This window comes from Myiozetetes cayanensis, unplaced genomic scaffold (assembly GCF_022539395.1).
Source record: "Myiozetetes cayanensis isolate MyiCay16 unplaced genomic scaffold, myiCay2020 scf1, whole genome shotgun sequence".
In the NCBI taxonomy this organism is placed as follows: Eukaryota; Metazoa; Chordata; class Aves; order Passeriformes; family Tyrannidae; genus Myiozetetes; species Myiozetetes cayanensis.
In genome coordinates this window covers 38,814,430-38,833,529 of record NW_026086604.1, presented here as the reverse complement: position 1 = coordinate 38,833,529, position 19,100 = coordinate 38,814,430, and the positions used below count along the sequence as shown (strand labels likewise).

At 35.3% G+C, this 19,100-nt stretch overlaps 1 protein-coding gene across 2 annotated transcripts in view; it reads right to left on the bottom strand.

Annotated features, from left to right (window-relative positions):
* RB1CC1 (RB1 inducible coiled-coil 1) overlaps nt 1–19,100 on the bottom strand; it is a 69,534-nt gene that overhangs the window by 30,416 nt on the left and 20,018 nt on the right. For both annotated transcript variants that reach the window (XM_050328265.1, XM_050328273.1), the window contains exons 6-12: nt 12,024–12,226; nt 10,511–10,946; nt 7,025–7,195; nt 2,544–2,728; nt 1,441–1,627; nt 1,279–1,360; nt 378–439 (exon numbers count right to left, since the gene is read on the bottom strand). In XM_050328265.1, the coding sequence (XP_050184222.1) occupies nt 378–439; nt 1,279–1,360; nt 1,441–1,627; nt 2,544–2,728; nt 7,025–7,195; nt 10,511–10,946; nt 12,024–12,226 (1,326 nt within the window). The remainder of the gene's footprint in view (nt 1–377; nt 440–1,278; nt 1,361–1,440; nt 1,628–2,543; nt 2,729–7,024; nt 7,196–10,510; nt 10,947–12,023; nt 12,227–19,100) is intronic.

The following is a 19,100-nucleotide window of genomic DNA, read 5'->3' as shown; positions in this document are numbered from 1 at the left end:
CTTATTCAATGATTATCAGGAAACAGGGAGACCTTTTACTTGCTTTTACCATCCAATTACTTTTATGGCTCTATTATTCACAAGATGATTAGATGATCAAATTATTCCTCCTAGCTTCTTTTCTTCTGACCATTAATAACAATTTTTTGTTCAATATCACAGACTCCTTGCTAAACAGGAGTATTGAGTTGACATTTCTTCTCCCACTATAGTGCAAGTTACAAACCGGTGTTAATATAGGGCACTACCTCCCAGCTTTTTCATTTGTGTCACAGCAATGTGACAAGCATATAGATTGAATGAATTAAGCTTAGGTTTTTAATTCCTGAAACTGCTGTTTATAGAAATTAAATAAATCCAAAGATATGAGTACATACACAAAAGGATGGAGGCCAGGAGTCAAGTCCTCTGAACAAACGATTCCTTAGAAAAGACTTCCCTGGGGAGGTGGGGGGTAGAAAGAAAAAAAGTTATTTAAAGGAAGAAATGCAACATACAAACAATGTCTCAACAGAAAACTATTAAGTTTCTGCAGTTTCACAGATGAACTACATTTGAAAGCGTTACTAACTATGCCATTTGTTGACAACGTAAATTTGCAAAGACCACAGAATTTCAGGGAAAACCCCACCATTCAACTTTTCAATTCATGGAAGCCTTCTTTTGCTTAATGCTCAGCCATAAAAAAATCCTCAACTTCTTTTTCAAACCTTCATGGTAATCTTGCTAATCTCCTTTCCAAAAATTCCTTATTTTAGCTGTCAATTCAGAACACAAGTTACAGACTTTGCAGAAAAAGTAATCAGAACACTTTTACCAGTAAGTTCATTCCAAAATTTTTCTTTAAACTTCTGATCAGCTTCTTTAGACATGTGTCTTAGTTCTTGGGTTTTACTTAAGTAGTCCAGAGGAAGTCATAGCAATATCGAAATATACAGTAAAAGTTTTAAAAGTGTCATTTAGAGGAACAATAAAGCACACAGGGAACATTTAAACAAAAACTGCATTCAAATAGAATAGTAGAAATCTTATCTTTTATAAACATTAAACTAATCATAACTTTCACAGTATTTTGGATAATTATATGAAACAGTTCTCTGGTTTGATTAGTAGAAAAACCTTGTGTTCACAGTAGGAACACCTGATACACTGCATGCACTTCCTATTTAAGTTAAAAGTAGTTATACAGGTATTGAAATTACAATATAATGAAAGTATTTTAACTACAAAAGTTATACTTTAACACAATTCTGATTTCACAGAAGAGGAAGTACTTACTGAACAGTTTACCAAAAGATTCCCTTTTTGCCTTTTCAGCTTCATAGAGGTGTTTCCCATCTTTTATTAAAGCACCTGCCCACTGTGAAAGGGAAAAAATATGTAGTTAGTTGTTAATTTATACACTGACAAAGGTTTGGTGTCAAAATTTTATTTACTTACCTCCCTGTAGTGTTTTATGAACATTTTTCTCCTCACAACCTCAACAACAGCTAGACAGTACATCTGAGGAACAGTACTGAGAGCCTCTACAACTTTGACCCTTTCTAGGAGTTCTGTTACAAGACGAAGCAATGCTTGTAGTTTCTCTCCATCTTGGTCAGCATGAAGCATTACAAAACAACACCACCTACAAAAGTAGGTTACACTTTAGAAGATCGCAACTTAGTAATTTTTTTTTTCCATTTAAATTAGGTTAGCAACATGTCTGGATGAAATGAACAATGGGGGACAAAGACAGACTATCTGAAAGTACCAAGCTACTCAAAATTCAGTAGTCACCTTGCAGCTGCCTCTTAATTTCTTAGAGTAAGTCATCCACATCACCATTCAAAAAAGGAACATTTACCACCATTTACGTTGAGCTATTTTTTTTTGCAAGAAATACCCTTAGTATAAATGATCTTAGGACCAATAATAACATAACTTTCTCCAGTAGAATTAAAAAAGCTGATATCTACTCAGTAAAAAAAAAAAAAAAAAAAAGACTGCTTTTAGTTTGTAAATCTTACCAATATTTATTGAAAAGCATTAGCAAGAGATAGGGTAGGAATATTGTCAAAGAAATAAGAACAAAACTCTGTTTGGAAAGTCCACATGATCTACTGACACACTACAAGAAATAGCCCCTTTAAAATACAAATTCTTGCATTTTGTAACCACAACTTCAATTATCAATTATACAATCAAAAGATTATTTTCAAACACAGCCACCAACATAACTAAATTACAGGGTAACTACTGAAAAGGTGATCAGCTGGTGGGCTTGAGGAGAAACATAACTTTGCCACCAGAGAATACATACAGTGGAGACATACCCCACAAGTTAAAAAAAAAATTTAAAAAAAATTGCTTTTATTGAGAGGAGTCAAGCAAAAGTGAAACAACAAATACAAACAAGTCAATGTTAAGCAATTAGGAACACACACTAACAGCGAAACTACAAGGCATGCACTCTCTCATAGTAATGATTTCCTTAAGACACACATTCCTTGCACAGCCTTGATGCAACTTGAAGCAATAAAATTTGCAAAGTCATAACTTACTTCAGTCTGACTTGCAGATTATTTGCAAGCTCTTGTTTGGCAGTGGTACATTTCTGTTTAATATCTAACAGTTTTCTGTGATTAGTTAACATAATCATGAGCTGATTTGCATGACTCAAACACAAATCAGGCAGCACAGAAGGATCTTTCAAGTTCTCAGCTCTCTTCTGATTAGCCAAAAATCCCTAGAGGAAAAGAGACATTTGTTACACAAGTTTTGTGACAGTCAAAAAGCATGGAAATTATATATTTTCCCTAGGAATGCAAGAAGTTTAATAAACCTACTGTAACCATTGAGGAGTGTTAACAGAAGGATACATGGAGAAATCAAGTTTCAAAGTTGGTCTTTACATTCTATAATCCAGTCCAAATCAACCTTATCTGATACTTCACTCCCAAACAGTTACCAAGACAATTCTAACAGAACTTTACACAACTAACCAACACCAGAGAAAGGTCCCAAAAATTAGTGCTACAGAAGAGCAGCTGCTGGATAGAGGGGATCAACCATCATCCTAATTCCTGCAAACCATCATCTTGTTAACTTCTGGCAAATGCAAGACTTGATATCAACTTAAAGCATGTTCAATACTACTGTGGGCTAAAGAATATACACTTTTTGAATAAAGAAATTCACACTACACTAATTCTTCTTGAGAGCCAAGATCACAGCTAAACATCTTGTTCACATGTAGGAGGTGAGCACAGCAAAGAATCACCTGTAGTGGATGATTAGAGGTAAACCCTAAAAAGGCGGGGGGCAAAACAGTGTGGTTCTTCAGGCCAGCAAATCCACCCAACACCATCAATTTTAGCTTTGCTGTTGTCCGTGTTCATATCATATCATATCTCTGACACGTTTCCTGAACATCACAATGGTCACTATATTTGCAGTTCTAAAGAATTCAAAACCAGGCAATAGTTTTAAGTGTTTCTTTATGAAGCTGAAGTTCATGAGAACAGAAAACCATAGAGAATTACATGAAAAACTGCCGAAAAATGAAAACAGTCATCACTGATTTGATACTGAAGATAAAACAATCTGTCAAAAGATGCTATAAAACACATTTATGAAGCCTGCAATAAATATTTATATCCTAGTGAGAGCAGCACAGAAATCAAAGAAAGTATCAAACAAGTCTACTAGGTATAATGAAAAGGGAGAAGACGCCCACTGAAGATGCAAGAGAATACTGAAGAATCAACCATTTACTAAACCCTGAGCAACTTCTGTACTGAATGAGCAAAGACCCTCTGGGAAACAAATATTGGCCGGAAATATTTTAACTGTATGTATTATCTGAACCAAGTGAATCAATACCAGAAAAGGTGGGGAAAACTGTTACTGATGAAGAGCAAGAGAGCTGCACCAAAAGAAGTTGGGTTGTTTACTCAAGGAAGACAAAGACACTGAACAAACATGCTGCGATAATTGCTAGGGAATTCTCAAGCACTGAAATGAAAACAGTATGGGAATGTGACATAGACTTGAACTAGCCAAGAATACTTCCAAATCTGAGATTAACAGATGTTTATAAACATTAGGACAATCAGATTCTATATAACTGTGCATCAGCATTAGAGAAGCCAAGAAAATAATTGCTTTTAAATAGCAGCTCAGTAAGCTTTTTAAATTAATCACATGGTGCAGAGCTTGAAGTTACATAAAACTGGATGAGGTGAGCTAGAAAATCTTTTTCAGCTTTACTTGCAGTTCCAAAAGTGAGGAAAAGTAGAAGGGTTAGGGGAACACCAATAAATTGTGAAGAAATCCAGTATGTAAACAATCAATTGTTCTCACAAGATCTCACCTTTTTGCCCTGATCAGGTCACAGGATGCATGACATGCAGCTCATAGTCATAGTTAAGACCCCTAAGAAGGGTCTTGAAAAACAGGCATGATAATGCCTTTATGGATTTTCCCAATGACTATTTCCAAATCAAAGAAGCAACAATCACAGAATATTTAAAAACATTTTAGACTGAAGTTCAGACAATCAACAGCAAAGGCATCAGAGAGCTAAGAAGACCCTGACACATTATAAACATATAAATCAAAGGTTTTCTTTGATTTAACAAGAAGCAGAGGAAAATAAAAGGTCATCTGCCAAACATTTTGAAAGTTTAAAAGAGCTAATAGAAGAGTAACACTTCCATGAACCTAACCAATAAAAATGTATTTAGATACAATATATGTTTTGAAAAGCTACACTATTAATAGGGAAATTTAAAAAAATATAGAATCAAACATAAACCAATGTAGGAAGGGATAAGCTCTTGGGCAGACTCACACTGAAAGATTAGAGAGGCTCCACATTTTCCAGAGACATACTCTTGTTACATAATGCCACCTGCTGACCGCAGCTCTATACGCTCATGTTACAAATCCCAGCGTCCACAGAGAAAAACAGTTTTAAAATTTATCAAGGCAGCTTTTCTTATTAAATGTTAAGGGCTGGAGATTAACTATTGAACTGGTTGTTTAATGGTCAGTTAATTGAACAGCTTAATAGAAAGCAAAAAAACTCCTAAGGCAAGTCCAGGAACAAGGAAATTAACTATGCAATGAGGCCATCAAGCAGCAAATGAATTTGTTCCGTGGGACAAGTTTGGTTTGAATTTTAATAATGAAACTGAGGTTGGCATAGAAAGTCAACTCAAATTCTGGATAGAACACCAGCTTTTTCTGGCCTGGGGAAAATTAGGATACAGTTTCCAAAGCAAATACTGCCAATAGGATTACTACTGATATGTTCCTTATCTTTGTTCTAATAAAGTCTCTCCACAATGTTTCTTTTGAACAGGAACAGTTCACTGCTGAAAGGTGTGAGGTTAAGAAAAACTGTATGAGTTTTTTCATATAGCACCAAATATTAACAGTTATAACTCATATTGTGAGTACTATTTTTAAATTAAATAGATAAATCCTCATCTGTATTTTTAAATATAATTAAGCCTATGCACTTTGCCAATCTTCTCTGATTTCCATGCAGACTATCATTTTAACGACTAACATGATACCAATTCTAGTATCTTAAAAGCATCTGTTTTTCCCAGACAACTACTAAAGGTGGTATGAAAATACATACTAAGCCTCAAATATCAAAATCAATTCATAAAAGTATCTGACAGTACCCTCAATTACTTGTTTAACCATTAATATTTAATTAATCAAAGCTTAAAAAAACCCTAATAAAACCCCGAACACACCATCACATTCTAGCTGACTTTTCTTTAAAACCATTACATCATAGATAAAGGAACAGACAGTTTGTAAAACAGAAAAGGCAAAGATGAAAATTGGAAAGTTAAAGTCTCTGACAAGTCTTGAAAATATACAAGTTCTAATTTACAGCAGCATTTAAACAAGATGATGAAATATCTTTTCTTTCCAACTGACTGTTAGGAATCTCACTCAAAAGTGGGACTGGTAGACTTGAGGTAGACTCTTCATCCAAGGGAAGAGGGAAAACACAGCTAAAACCACCACTCACTGCATGGGGCAACCAAGTATAGGGACGGAAGACTAGCTCAGCCATCACACTAAATTACCTTGCATTTAGCACTGGCCTACAAAATAAACACGCTCAAGATAAACTTGCTTCTAAACTTACTCACTGAACTTATCTGAAGACAGGCTCTGCTTTTAAATAATGCTGCCAGAAGTATTGGTAGCACCCACCTTTATGCACCAGACCAAAGAGGAAGCAGGAAGCCTGGGTCCTACACAACTGTCAGCCCAGCTCTCTTTAACCCTCTCCAAGATAGGGAGGTAAGATTATTCATTTATTCCTACTAATAATTTATCAATGTGCGAGCAGAAAAAAGAAACTCATGCCTTTTTTCATGGTGAAAAATCTGAACATCAGTAGGTCACAGCTACATACAGATTTTTATATACTTTCAGCTGCAAACAAGGCAATAAAGGACAAACTTAATTATCAAGTTAACTGAAGCTCTTCACAGGAACTGTATTTAATATAGTAACTTTCATATGACATTGCAGTCTTTTTTAAAAACAGGAGCTATATGTTTTACATTTAGACTAGCCTTTAATCAAATTTCTTATCACTTAAAATGACACTGTCTAGTGAAGGTACACTACTCTCCTCACTACAGGACTGATGATTGACCATTAAGGCCACTACCTCTTTCATGACCCTGTATCACTGAGTTAGAAGTTACCAAGGGCTCAGTATTTCCCTTCAAAATATTTAAGTATTTCTACTTAACTCTGTCCCTATCTCCTACTAAAGTTCTGATTTTCTAGCTATAAACCATGTGAAAACATGACCACGAGATATAAATACTGTCAGTTTTTACATGTCAAATTATTATGAATATAGCATCTTTTTGAGCAACTCCAGTGTGATATGTTGAAAACTATCTTGCATTAAAACATGCAATTGTTTCACTGTAACTTTGACAGCATACACAAAAATCTACAATCTTCCAGTGTTGCACACACAAATGTGTATTACCTGAGCAAGTTCTTTTTGTTCATTCACCAGCCTGCTGCAGCTTGCTATCATCTGGTCCAATGCATAGAGTCTGTCCTCAAGACCTTTAATAGCCTTCATGTTCTGATTATCTAGTTTGGCGATAGTTTGGCGACATTCTGCCAGAAAGGGCTGGATGATCCTTGGATCAAGCTAAAAAAAAAAAAGTTTATTAGCAGTTGACACACTGAAAGATGATATAATTTAGTTAAAGGCTTTCTAACCTCAATATTTTTCTTTCTTTTTTTTTTTTTTAATCTAATCTGTGACTACATCTGTCATCTGTTTCAGAATTCTGAGTAAATGAGTCTGTAGATTCTATATCACAGCAAGAACGTCTTTGAAGTATTCCAACCACACCATCATAGAAATCAGGATCCTTGGAAGGGGAAGGTACATTAGTTGAGGAGACAAAGCAAGGTGCAGGGGGAAGAAGCAGTTTAAAGCTAATGGACCCAGTCTGCCCTGGAACAGAGTCCATACAGCTACAGTCAAAACAAATCCTGAATGTAACTCAATGGAAAGTGCAGAAGGGAGGCTGATGGGAAAAAGCTGCAAGAACTGTTGATCTTTTCCCACTAAATGAATGTTTTCATTGACTACACAGACAAGCAGATCAATTCTAAGGAACTGGAAAACATGCCATGGAGGAATAATGTATTTGTCATACTTCTAGCTATTTTTTTTTCCAATAGAAAAACTTGTTAAAAATTATGTCATCATATTCCTTCACAGGCCATCATCCAGAAAAAAATAATTATCTGAAACATTAAGAGGCTACAAATGTCCACATATATCGAAGAGTCACTCTTAAGTTTCATCATAAGAGTAGTAAATTAAATTAAGAGTTCCAAAAACAATGGAGGTAATTGTAACCTCCAAGTAGTCTCTGGTATTAAACCAGACTGATTTTATAGGATCATCTTCATTGCCACCCTATTCAGGATTACTCCTCTTCAACATTCTGAATTAATCCACTGCAGCATCCAGAACAGTTTTTTAACAGACAAAATACTACAGAAAAAAACAGTGGGTTTTTTTATTTTCTTTTTACTTCCATATTCTACCTGTGTTTTATCTCTCTTCTACAGGATATAGGGATGCCTATTCCTCTCATTCCATCTATAATTTATTTTCTCCATCCATTCTTTTCATCCCGTCTTTGACCTAATTGCATCTCCAGCATTCAGCTCTACATTCACACGTAGACAATACTGCTCTCCTCATCTTTTACAAGTATCTTCCTTTTCTAGCCTTTTATTTAAGTGCTTACAACAGCACCTCTGGTTAGCTCCAACTTACCCCTGCTTTTACTGCAGTCGAGATTTCTGTAATTAGAAGTGCCACTTTGCAGAAACACCTAGGGCCTAGAACCACCAGATAACAAGCAGCACTCTGTGCAACACACCAGTTACGTCAGGACTACCAGCACCAAAGGTGTAAAGCCCTTACTCTGATGCTCTACACTTTCATGAAAATCTTACCTGAATTCAGTTTTTCAACAAGAACTGTAATCACAAACCATTTGTATGGTTCATATTTCCAAGAAGGAAAGGGCATGGAGAGAAGGTAGGTAAAGCAATCAAAAAAATTAGTGTCCTTTTATTCTAGCTTGCTGTGTTAAAGCGTCATCTGAAACGTGTATTAAAAGAACAATTACACCGCAAGATATTTAGTATTTTCTTTTCCTTTTCAGCTACAGGCTGCTTCCTTTTCCAACTAATTCCATATCAATGGTAAGCAAAGATTCAGTCCTTAGTCTGTCCTGCTAATCGTAACAGTAAATTAAGCTTTTCCTAAGGAAAACCCGGAACACATAACTTTGAAGCTCTGGGGTTTTTTCTGAACCCAAACAGATCAGAACTGATCAATCACAGTTCTGGTGGTGGCCAGAATACTCTGACTGAAGCATTTTCCCTATCTGCTAATTCTGCTTATGACAAGAATACAAAAAGAAACTTAATTTTTGCAGGTTCAATCACATTTTTCCCCTAAAAAAGAATTAGCTTAAATTCAAATTATGGTAGTTGAAATAAAGCATTTCTGCCTAGTTTTAGATAAGACAAGGACAGAAAACACAAGTACAAGACAGCCTCTCTAAAACATGAGATGTGTGTCAGATAAGACTACAAGCTGATTAAAAAAGTTGGAGTAAGTATTTAACCAAAGTGGGGTTTGCATTTTTTCTGTCTTTAGGATCCCTATAATTTCTTTGGAAACAATTTTTTAATGTCTGACTCCTAAAATATTGATTTTTAAGTCATACTACATTTGCGTTCTGTTAACATTAGGTAGAAATTGAATTTACTGTCTTGCAACAAAACTAATGGGTTTTGTTACTCTTGCTCTAAAGTAGTGGAAAGCACCTCGCAGCATTACTGAACAAACAGGACAAGAGGACTGCCTCACACTGTAGCAAATAGGAAGTCTTTTACACACAAAATCAATTATTGTTTTTGCTAAAGAAAAAAAAACTTGTAATGTCCAATTTTTCTCTTAGCCTTTTCTGCACTACTAGAATTCAGACAGCTCAAAAATCTTAAACAGCCTTAATATTAAGCCAAATTCTCCAATTACTTTTAAGACAGAATTGAAAAATCAATGCAGAACCGACTACATCATAATGGTCCCTACAACAGATGGGTTTTAGAAATAACAGTTTTTCAGTCCTACCTTAGAGAGGAAATAAAGTGTCAAAGACAAGAGAAATTGTTTTCTTTGTTCAAGGCATATTGAGTTGTAATAGTATGATGTTATCCATATGCAAATAACGCTAGACAATTTAAAAAATATCAGCTACAGTGGAAACCAAGAGAGAAGGAAAACTATAGGCAAAAGAATTTTAAAAGATTATAGTGCTCACTGATTAAAATAATAACCTCGAAAGTAAAGTGAGCAATGTTTTATTCTACCAGTAGCAGAAACACAGACTGACACTGCCCAGGCTGACTGGGCTCTTCTGAGCACATCTGTATCAGCTAATAAAGAATTCATAGATACAGCATGTAAACTTTCATAATTAACCACATGAATTTGTTCTATATTTTAATAAAGGCTTCAGTATTTTGAACACAAAGAACGCTAACTTTGGTTAAGGAAAATCTTTAGTTTTATTGTAAGTGTAATTTCTATGAAAAAGGCAAAGAAAGAATAGAAGTCACTTTGCTTAAATGTTGCAAGAAGCTATTGGCTTTCCAATAGGAATGGTTATTTGAGAAACAAGCAAGGTCACAAGCATCCATTGTGACATTATACATCTTCCTAAACCTCAAATTCTTAACATCTGAACTCTTCAAACAATTCCCCCACTCTTATCCCTCCCTAGACTCTGTTTTGGTCTTCACTCAGACTGTTGTCTGAGAAACAAGTAGTTACAAAAAGTTGAGACACTTCAAAAGCACCTGCATCTGGAAAATAAGCAGCGGCATTCAATGCAATGCAATCTGATTTTTAAAATAAATAACTTACCCTGCTCATAGAATCAAAACATTTTCTGACCAGGGATTCAACATCGTTAGGTCTATCTTGAACATTTATCCAGTCTAACAAAGACACATTGAAGGAAGGCTGATCATCATCTTTCAATTCTACTGACGTTTCACTGTCCTGGACAGTAGCATTTTGACCAGATTCCTTATCTTCTTTTACATTTTCAGGGTCTGTGCCTTCCAAAGCTGAATGTTCAACTGACTTGCAAAATGATGCTAACATTGATTTATTGTTCACTTTAGATATATCAGGATAAAGCACCAATTCAGCAGATTTCCCATCCTCAGTTTCGTCGCTTTCCGTTCCTCCATGCTCAGCTGAAGAATCCAGTCTTCCTAAACACTCTCTGTAACTATGTCTCGTTAGGCACTCCAGCAGTGGTATCTTGGCCATGATAGAAACAGCAGAACCCAACCTTTTTTTAAAAAGTGGAAAGAAAAAAACATCATTATCTAGAAGCCAACGTGGCATGAAATCTCAGCTACAAATCACCTGCAATATGAAGTACTATTTATTTTAGAATTGAAACAGATTTCAAAATTACTTTGGAACTACTAATTCAAAATACTCTGTTCAGTACTAACATCATGAAAGGACAGATCAAGAAGTTACAGTTTTTGCTCTCTTCTGCTCCAGAATATGAAGTGTAAGGAAGTGTAGGAAGTAAGCTTATAAAGGAGTGAAAAAAAAATACAGTTTGATAAACTGAGACATACCCATTTGCCTTTTTTTTTTAAACACACAACTGGGACTTCTAATCTGCATGGATACCAATGTTGATAACCAAAGATTTGAGTATCTTCTGTCTGACTAGTTTTGCAGAATTTTAATAGTTTCTATATACTGGTAAGAGCTATGAAGCTAAATGGTTTTTTAAAGATAAAACTTATGTATGGTTTATTTTTTTTAGTATCCAGCATCCACTTACATTCTATCAGGCAAAGCACTCATTAAATGCCATAGTAACAGCCACCAAGATGTAAAAGATTTTCCTTCAAGTAACATCCAGAGCATGCAGGCCACAAGTATACACACATATACATACATATATGTACACACAACCCTCCAAGGTATACATATACACTCCAAATTTGTGTTATGACTTCATACTTTGAACACAGACTGTAATTGTTAACATCTCCTCAAGTGTATTAAAAACAATTAATTCAAAAGTGTAAATAGGCATTTAAAAAATCTTTATGTCTGAATTTATTATCTAGCTATTTCTAGCGCACATTTGGAATGACTGCAGCTCTTTAAACAGCCGTTAATTAATGAGCTTATCTTCCATATAATTCAATACCAGTTTCTTTGAGCTGATGAATACATGAAAAATGTCAGTTAAAGAAATAGCTAGGGAAGAACAGAAAGAATGTTCTCCATGACACATAACCAAACAAACACATGCTTGATTAATCAGAACTAGCACCAGACATACAACAGTCAAAAGCTATGTTTAAAGTATTGAGGCTGAATTTAATAGCAAACCTACTGTGTAAGTTTCAACTTGATATCATCTATGGACTGCAAATAGCTTGAATACACATTTTCAAACTTGAAAAGCAGCTTTTGGTAAGAGTATGTACAATCTTCCAAGTTGGCCATTATGGCAGCCCAGCCTTGATGCTGAAGATGTTCATCATGTACAAGACCTTCACAAAAGGAGCAAAGCTTCTTGGCAACCTCATACATTTCCTGTGGGGAAAGAAAACCAAAAGAAAAAAAAAGAAAAAAAATCAGCAAAGTACAAATCACGTTACTGTGGTAATTACACTGAAGTGAAGATATTAACACAAAGTGTGAAATTTAAATACCTAAGAAGTTGTACACCTTAAAACTTCATCAAAAATAACAAAACTTCCTTTATTCTTAAATAAAAAAAATTAGCTAGATGACAAAAAACTATATATTATTTATTGAGAAATAGATCAAAAACAGGCAGATGAAAGTTGCAGTTCCAAAAGCACCTTATAAAATTAATCAAATGCTGTTAATATAAAATATTCAGTGCACACACACAAGTAATAACGCTTGTACTAATAATGTGATAGAAAAAGCTGGAAACCAGGTCCAATAAGGAGAAAACTTTTTATGGGCCAAGCAGAAGCTCAGAACAAGACAATGAACTGCAGGATAAGTTAGCAAAAGCACAGGTGCATCAAATGCAAGAAGAGATGCATGAGGAAACAGCAGGGCAAATAATCGAAGTCTTTTACTGATTAATAAACCAGATGCAACACGATCAACAGCAGTGCAGAGCATCCACAAAACTGAAACGTAACGTTGCAACTTGGTACCTAGAGAACAATGTGAAGTTCTTCTGTTAAAAGTACTGGATGATACAGAGGCATTTTACAGCCATAAGAAAGTGAGAATTAACCACTCCATTTGGAAAAGTTAAAACAGAGACCTACATATGGCAAGTACCATATCTTATAAGTGCACTACCAGCAATGACTATTATAATCAATTCCAAAGTTTTAACTAGTAGGCTACTAAGAGCAATCATTTTAAGGTTAGCAATTTAAGAAAACAGGTTGTTCCCCTCAAAAGGCCTATTAAAACACCAAAATGAGAAAGTAGCACAAAAGTCATAAAATAAATCCTTCAGCTCAAAACTTTACCAGTAACATACTACATGGACAATATTTTCATGAGCATACCTGTATTTCAAGTTTAATATCTACCTACCCCATAAAAAAAAAGCCTTTCCAATTCCTGCAGGTTAAGTACATTGTTAAACTAGGACTGAATACAACTTTCCTGTGCTCTTGTAAATGTAAGAAAACTATGCACAGAGAAATAAGTTATACAAAATACAGTGAAAAAAAAAGTGTTAAAATCCCAACACATCTGCATATTTCAGAATGCATTTGCTGCTGAACACAGGGTTAACAACACAGAGGCATACCCAAAAAATGTAGGGACCAACATCTACCTTCCCAAAATAAACCACAAAACTGCACAGCATTTTATCCAAACAGTTCAGAATTAATACTGACAAAACCTTACAGTTGTGAACGCCCTCCCTTTTTCAGAAGTCCAAGCCTTGTCATAAGCACCATGACAAAATTCCAAGTCCTTGAAATAGCTAAACTATCAGCAGATGCACAATGAATATACAAAATGTTTACATATGCAACTCCAATGAAATCAAAAGTTATTAAAAATTCCTATCACTTTTTACTAAAGATGGTATTTGCCTTACTGTTTTCTGAACTTTGGTCACTTCCTGTGCATGTGAGAATAAGGATTTCTGGTTTGAAAAGAACAGTTATTTTAACTGCTGCACAAACTCTCACTTCCTAAGTCAAAAACCAAACAATAACACCATTGGAACAGTGTCCAGACAGTGCTGAAATCTGGAAGTCTTTTTCTCCAGACTATACCCAGTATGTCCATACAATTTATATGCCCATGAACTGACTAATGCAATACTGACAACTTTTTTATTTTTTACTGACAATTTTTTTATTTTCTTAAATTCACTTTGTATACAAGTTACTCAAAGGTAAATTGCACAGCATATAAAAAAAAAGCATATAAAAAAGCAGAATTACTGCTTCCTCAATCATCATATTAAGAATGAAAAGAACAGGCTGTTCTATCCAAAGGTATACTAAAAAATGCACCAAAAATATGAAGCTGAAAAAGTAACTGTCTCTGTTGCATTATAATCTATGTCCTAGAAACATACACAAGCATTTTACTTTCAATTCATAAACACTATTCTCATATTCAATCTTCCTCCAAACTACCACCAATAGTTCCATAAGTGAGAGTATATACCGAATCACACAGTAATCTGACTAAAACAACGTAAGCCACCTACAAAATCAAAACTGATCATGACTTTTTTTATGCAGTTCCTTCAAGTGAGTATCACAGTTTAACTGGGAAAGTAAAGACTGGACTCAAAGGTTTCTTTAAAAGCCCTGGGGAGAAGCTTTCATTAGTTTTATTTTCCTTTGGACAAACTCACTTAGCATGCCACAGCTCAAATATTTAACACATTCAAGTAGACACTAGGCTTCATATGACCAAACCTTCTACCCAGAGACATCATACTCTTATCTAGTGGACAATGTTTGCTTTTTCAGTGAGATCCATTTATTGCATTCACACTGGAAGTCAAAAGTTACAAGTTAGTGTTGTCCTGTGAAGCTTTATTATACATAATTTTTGATGCTCCCTTGAGAAACTTAAACTTGTCAGCTTAGTATTTTAGTTTTAACAAGGTTGTTTCCCCAGCAAAAAAACACTTTCAAACACAAAACAGAAGTCACAAGTCAATATATTTTAGTAGGAAAAAAAGATCCTCACAATTGAGATTGCTTGTTACACAACTGATGACCAGCAGTGACACTCTGTAACTAGCAATCTACCCTGTGCCAATTTAACCAAACCAGAAGCTTGTGTCCCAGCAGTCTGGCTCCCAGAAAAGTGAGACCAAACAACAGTATTAGCCAGGGCACCAAATTAGTATTTGTTAATTTTTTAGAAACAGTGTCAGGACCTGTCATATAACAGACATGTCCTGGAACTATTCTATAAAAATACCCCAGTGCCATTTAAGTATTTAACCAGATATCATTGTCAGAGGAGCTGCAGCTTCTTAATGTATACGCAGGAGATGTGGACATTAAAACAAAAAAATCCCTTTATGAAAGCAATCATAAATATTGCTCATAAATTCTCTCAACCATAATTATTGAGACATGATATGTCTCTCAGAGACAAATTTATTTTTTTTCTGAACTAACACTGAGATAAAAATTCATTAGCCTGAAAAGATAGCTAAGTTTCTTTCAAATAACAAGTTTTCAAAGCTACCTGTAAGCTAATAGACTACCAGTCAGACTGTACAGCTAAACACACACATGCTTCAGGGCACATATGCAAGCTATTGCAACACCATTCCATAATATAATCCTCCCAAAGTTATTTTTACATGTGCATCCCAACTGCCAAAGAAATTCTCTCTAGGTGGTGGGAGGCAAGCAGTAGAATTCTGTCTGCATGGATGAATCTGAATGCAATTAGGAGTCCACAAAAACATAGTTCTACCTTTGATGCTGGTTATTTGGGCAACATCGTGAAATGAGCTCATTATATTCAAACAGTAAAGAATATTACCCTGGATTCAGGAGGCTGCAAGTAGATGGTTTCTAAAGAAGTTCAAACTCCATGGAGTAACTATTTGTCCACATGCCAGAACTGTTTCAGTCTTAGACTATACTAAGCAGATACCAGTGCAGGGAATAAGAACAGTATGTTAAACCAATACTTTATTTGTTTTGTTTTAGTCAATCCTGCTTTCAAAATGTGAGGTTGTGCAGCAAGAAGACAAAGCAGTGAAGTTTTTTGCTTCCTTTGGAGTATCTACATAACTTAAAAGTAGTTAAGAAATTTTTAATTTTTTGTAGTTTTCAGCTACACAAATGTACCTTTCTTATCTTTCCATCACTTCTGAAATAAAGTTTCAAGTGATTTAGCTTGTTCTTCTTACCATCTCCATAGACAACAGTTCTCTGGAGATCTCAGGCTACTATAGAAGGATCAAGACCAATTTATGTCATGTAAGTGGCATGGCAGAAAAGAATTAAGCAGTTCTCTACTAAATGAATACAGTCTAAAAACTGAATTATGTCAGGCATAGAAATAAAGGCCTGCAATCCAACATATGTTTTAACACTTCTCAGTAAGGTTGCCAGCTTCAGCACAGAAAATGAAGCCTGCCTAACAACAGGCTTGCTTTTGTCATTGACTGTTCACAGACGCACTCAAGGGTTCTTGGCAGACACCCAGTGGTTCACAGAGCACAAAAGTTAACTTCAGTTGCCTTGTAGGGTTACGTTCATCCTACTTGGCTACAGCAGCATACCTAGAACACTGACAGCCTCACCATATCACTGCAGTGGGGACCTCAAGAAACACCGCTACAAGTACAAGACTAGGCAAACCCAGGCTAATCTCCTCTTGATGTTATGTTGAAGAATAAATAAAGACATCTTCATGACCAAATTTGTCAAGAAATCCACAGGTCAACCAAAAAGCTTTCTGTCTTTGGCTGGGTGTTTTAACAGTGTTCAGTTGAATTATTTCCTTTGATAACTGCAACCTAAATTTACGCAATTCTTCTGATCATATTTACATCTGTTTTCCATGTTTCAACCAAAAATCAATAGAAGTAACAAAATATGTTTAATCAAAAGCAGAAATTATCTCATAGAGTGTTTAGTATCAATTTCAAGACTGTCTTTGCATCCTACTGTTATAATTCTGCTCATCTGAATGAACAAAATCTGACCAGGTCTGTTTGTCTTAAGTGGTCTTTGGACTTACCTCTAAAGAACAAAAGTTCTCAGGAAATGCAGGGTTCTTTCCATTCTCTACAACCCTGTGGTAAAAGGAAACAAGTCATCAAAGTCCTCTATTGCCATGTGCCTGAAACCCTGTAAAAAGGACTCCTTACAGGTTTCAGTCACCCTAAAAATCAGCCTCAGACCAATAAAAAGATCCTTGAAAGTACAGTTCCACAGACTCATACACTGTAACAGCAGATAAATGTATTCACAACAGGGAACTGATACCTTGTTTACCAATATTAGTAACCAAGACCATTATCCCTAATGCATACAGCTCCAACTAAAACATCAGTAAAGCTACTGGATTAACCACTTCATGATTTCAGCTTTTAAAACCCGTTAACTTCACTGTGAGAGTGACTTTGATATTTCATGGCAATTTGTCTCCCTTCAGTAGATATCTGATTATTCCACTCTCCTTCAGTATTGGTCATTTCAGGTGACTGCATCCTTTGGGCATCTGGTCACATAGTTCATGACTTATTTCATACTCAGAAAGTACTTATTCTGCCAGCATAATACAGAATAAGTTATTCTGTAAGTCACAGCTTTATGACTTTTCCTTCAGTACTTTTTTCACTAGTTCTTCACTCTGACATTATAAGCAGGCTTGGAGAAGTCAGATGATAGAATCTACCACTGAAAAACATACTGAGAACCACCACAGTCAGGGAATCAAACCATGGTACAAGGTAAGTGTTAACTTCTACTACTTTGGTTTGAAGTCACCCAACTCTTTTTCTGGTGAATTTTTTAAAAATGTGATCTAAAGTTCTGGTTACAAAGGTTAACAAAAACAAATGGTAGAGTAGCATTTGGAAAGATCTACCTTAGTGTAGATCTCTCATTATCCCTTAGGATAAACTAAAACCTATTCCATTTTAACTCACCCTTCTCAACTACTTTAAAAGATTGAGACTGATCACTAATCCAAGCTACAACGAAATCTGGTCTTCTCCGGAGGAGCTACAATTGCGTCTGACAATATTAGACTAGTAATTTAGCCAAAAAATTACTTTGGTCACACAACTGTTACAAACACTACAATACCTTATGGAACATGGACATTTTAAAGTAACTCTTTTCCAAAGAGTCTCAAAGCAGCTTTCCAGTAGAAGAGAAAGAGCATTTCTTTAAATAGATACACAGCCTTCAGGAAGCATGACTACACTTCTTGGCTTAAATATTATGAAGTGGTTGAAACTAAACCAAGAATGATGTAGGTACTATGACTACAGTCATGGTTTTAGGCAACCAAATGAAATGACCACACAGTTTCTCATCCTCATTTCCACTTCTCAAAATAAAACCGACAGGAATTGACAGTAATCATGACAGCAACAGCATCACATGAAATGTGAAACATATCCACTAACAAAAAGTCCAAGTTTTCAATATCCTTGTGGGAAAAATAACAAAGGGACTTCAGTTAGATCACTAAAGGAAAAAAAAAAAAATAATCCTTTCTTAAAAGCTAAGCTACCAGAAATTATTTTAAGCAGTAGTGTTAAAAGACCACAAGATTAGACAAGATTGACACAACACAGCTTATTGCACAACACGCTATGTAGAGAACAGCTTGTCTTCTCCCAAGCTGGTGTGTATGTAACTTTCTGCAAACACTGTGTGCACCTCATTGTCCACATACTGTAGCTCAAGGCCAGAACTGCTGAACTGGAAAAGAGGTGGGAAACCAGAGCCTTGTAAATAGGCAAGCTGGAACCCCGTAGGAACAGATACCTCAAAGGTAAGTTAGTCCAAGAGAAACCAGAACACTGAGACATAAAATACTAATAGGCTTAGAAAGTTGCTTTAACTGAGATTTAAAAAACAAAACATTATAAACAAAGACATCACCTCATGTAGGACAAATCCTATGTCAAGATTTTCAATTTAAATGGTAAAGGAACAGGTTCAGATAGCAGAATTAGCTTCTTTAAAGCTACCTAATCTTTATACTGTGAATTCTACATAATGAGATCACAGGTAGTGAACAGGAACTTAACAAAATCTGTAACAGATGTTAAAATCATGAAAACACACAGAAAATTGATATATCTTGATCTAACAGTACCATGGAAAACCAAACACGAGGTAATAAGTTTCCCCCAGGAATAATTTTTGGTTAGGAGTTACGAAATCTAAAAAAAGGCTACATCTAAGTTAATGAAATTAGTTTCAACTGGGGGGTAAAAAATAGC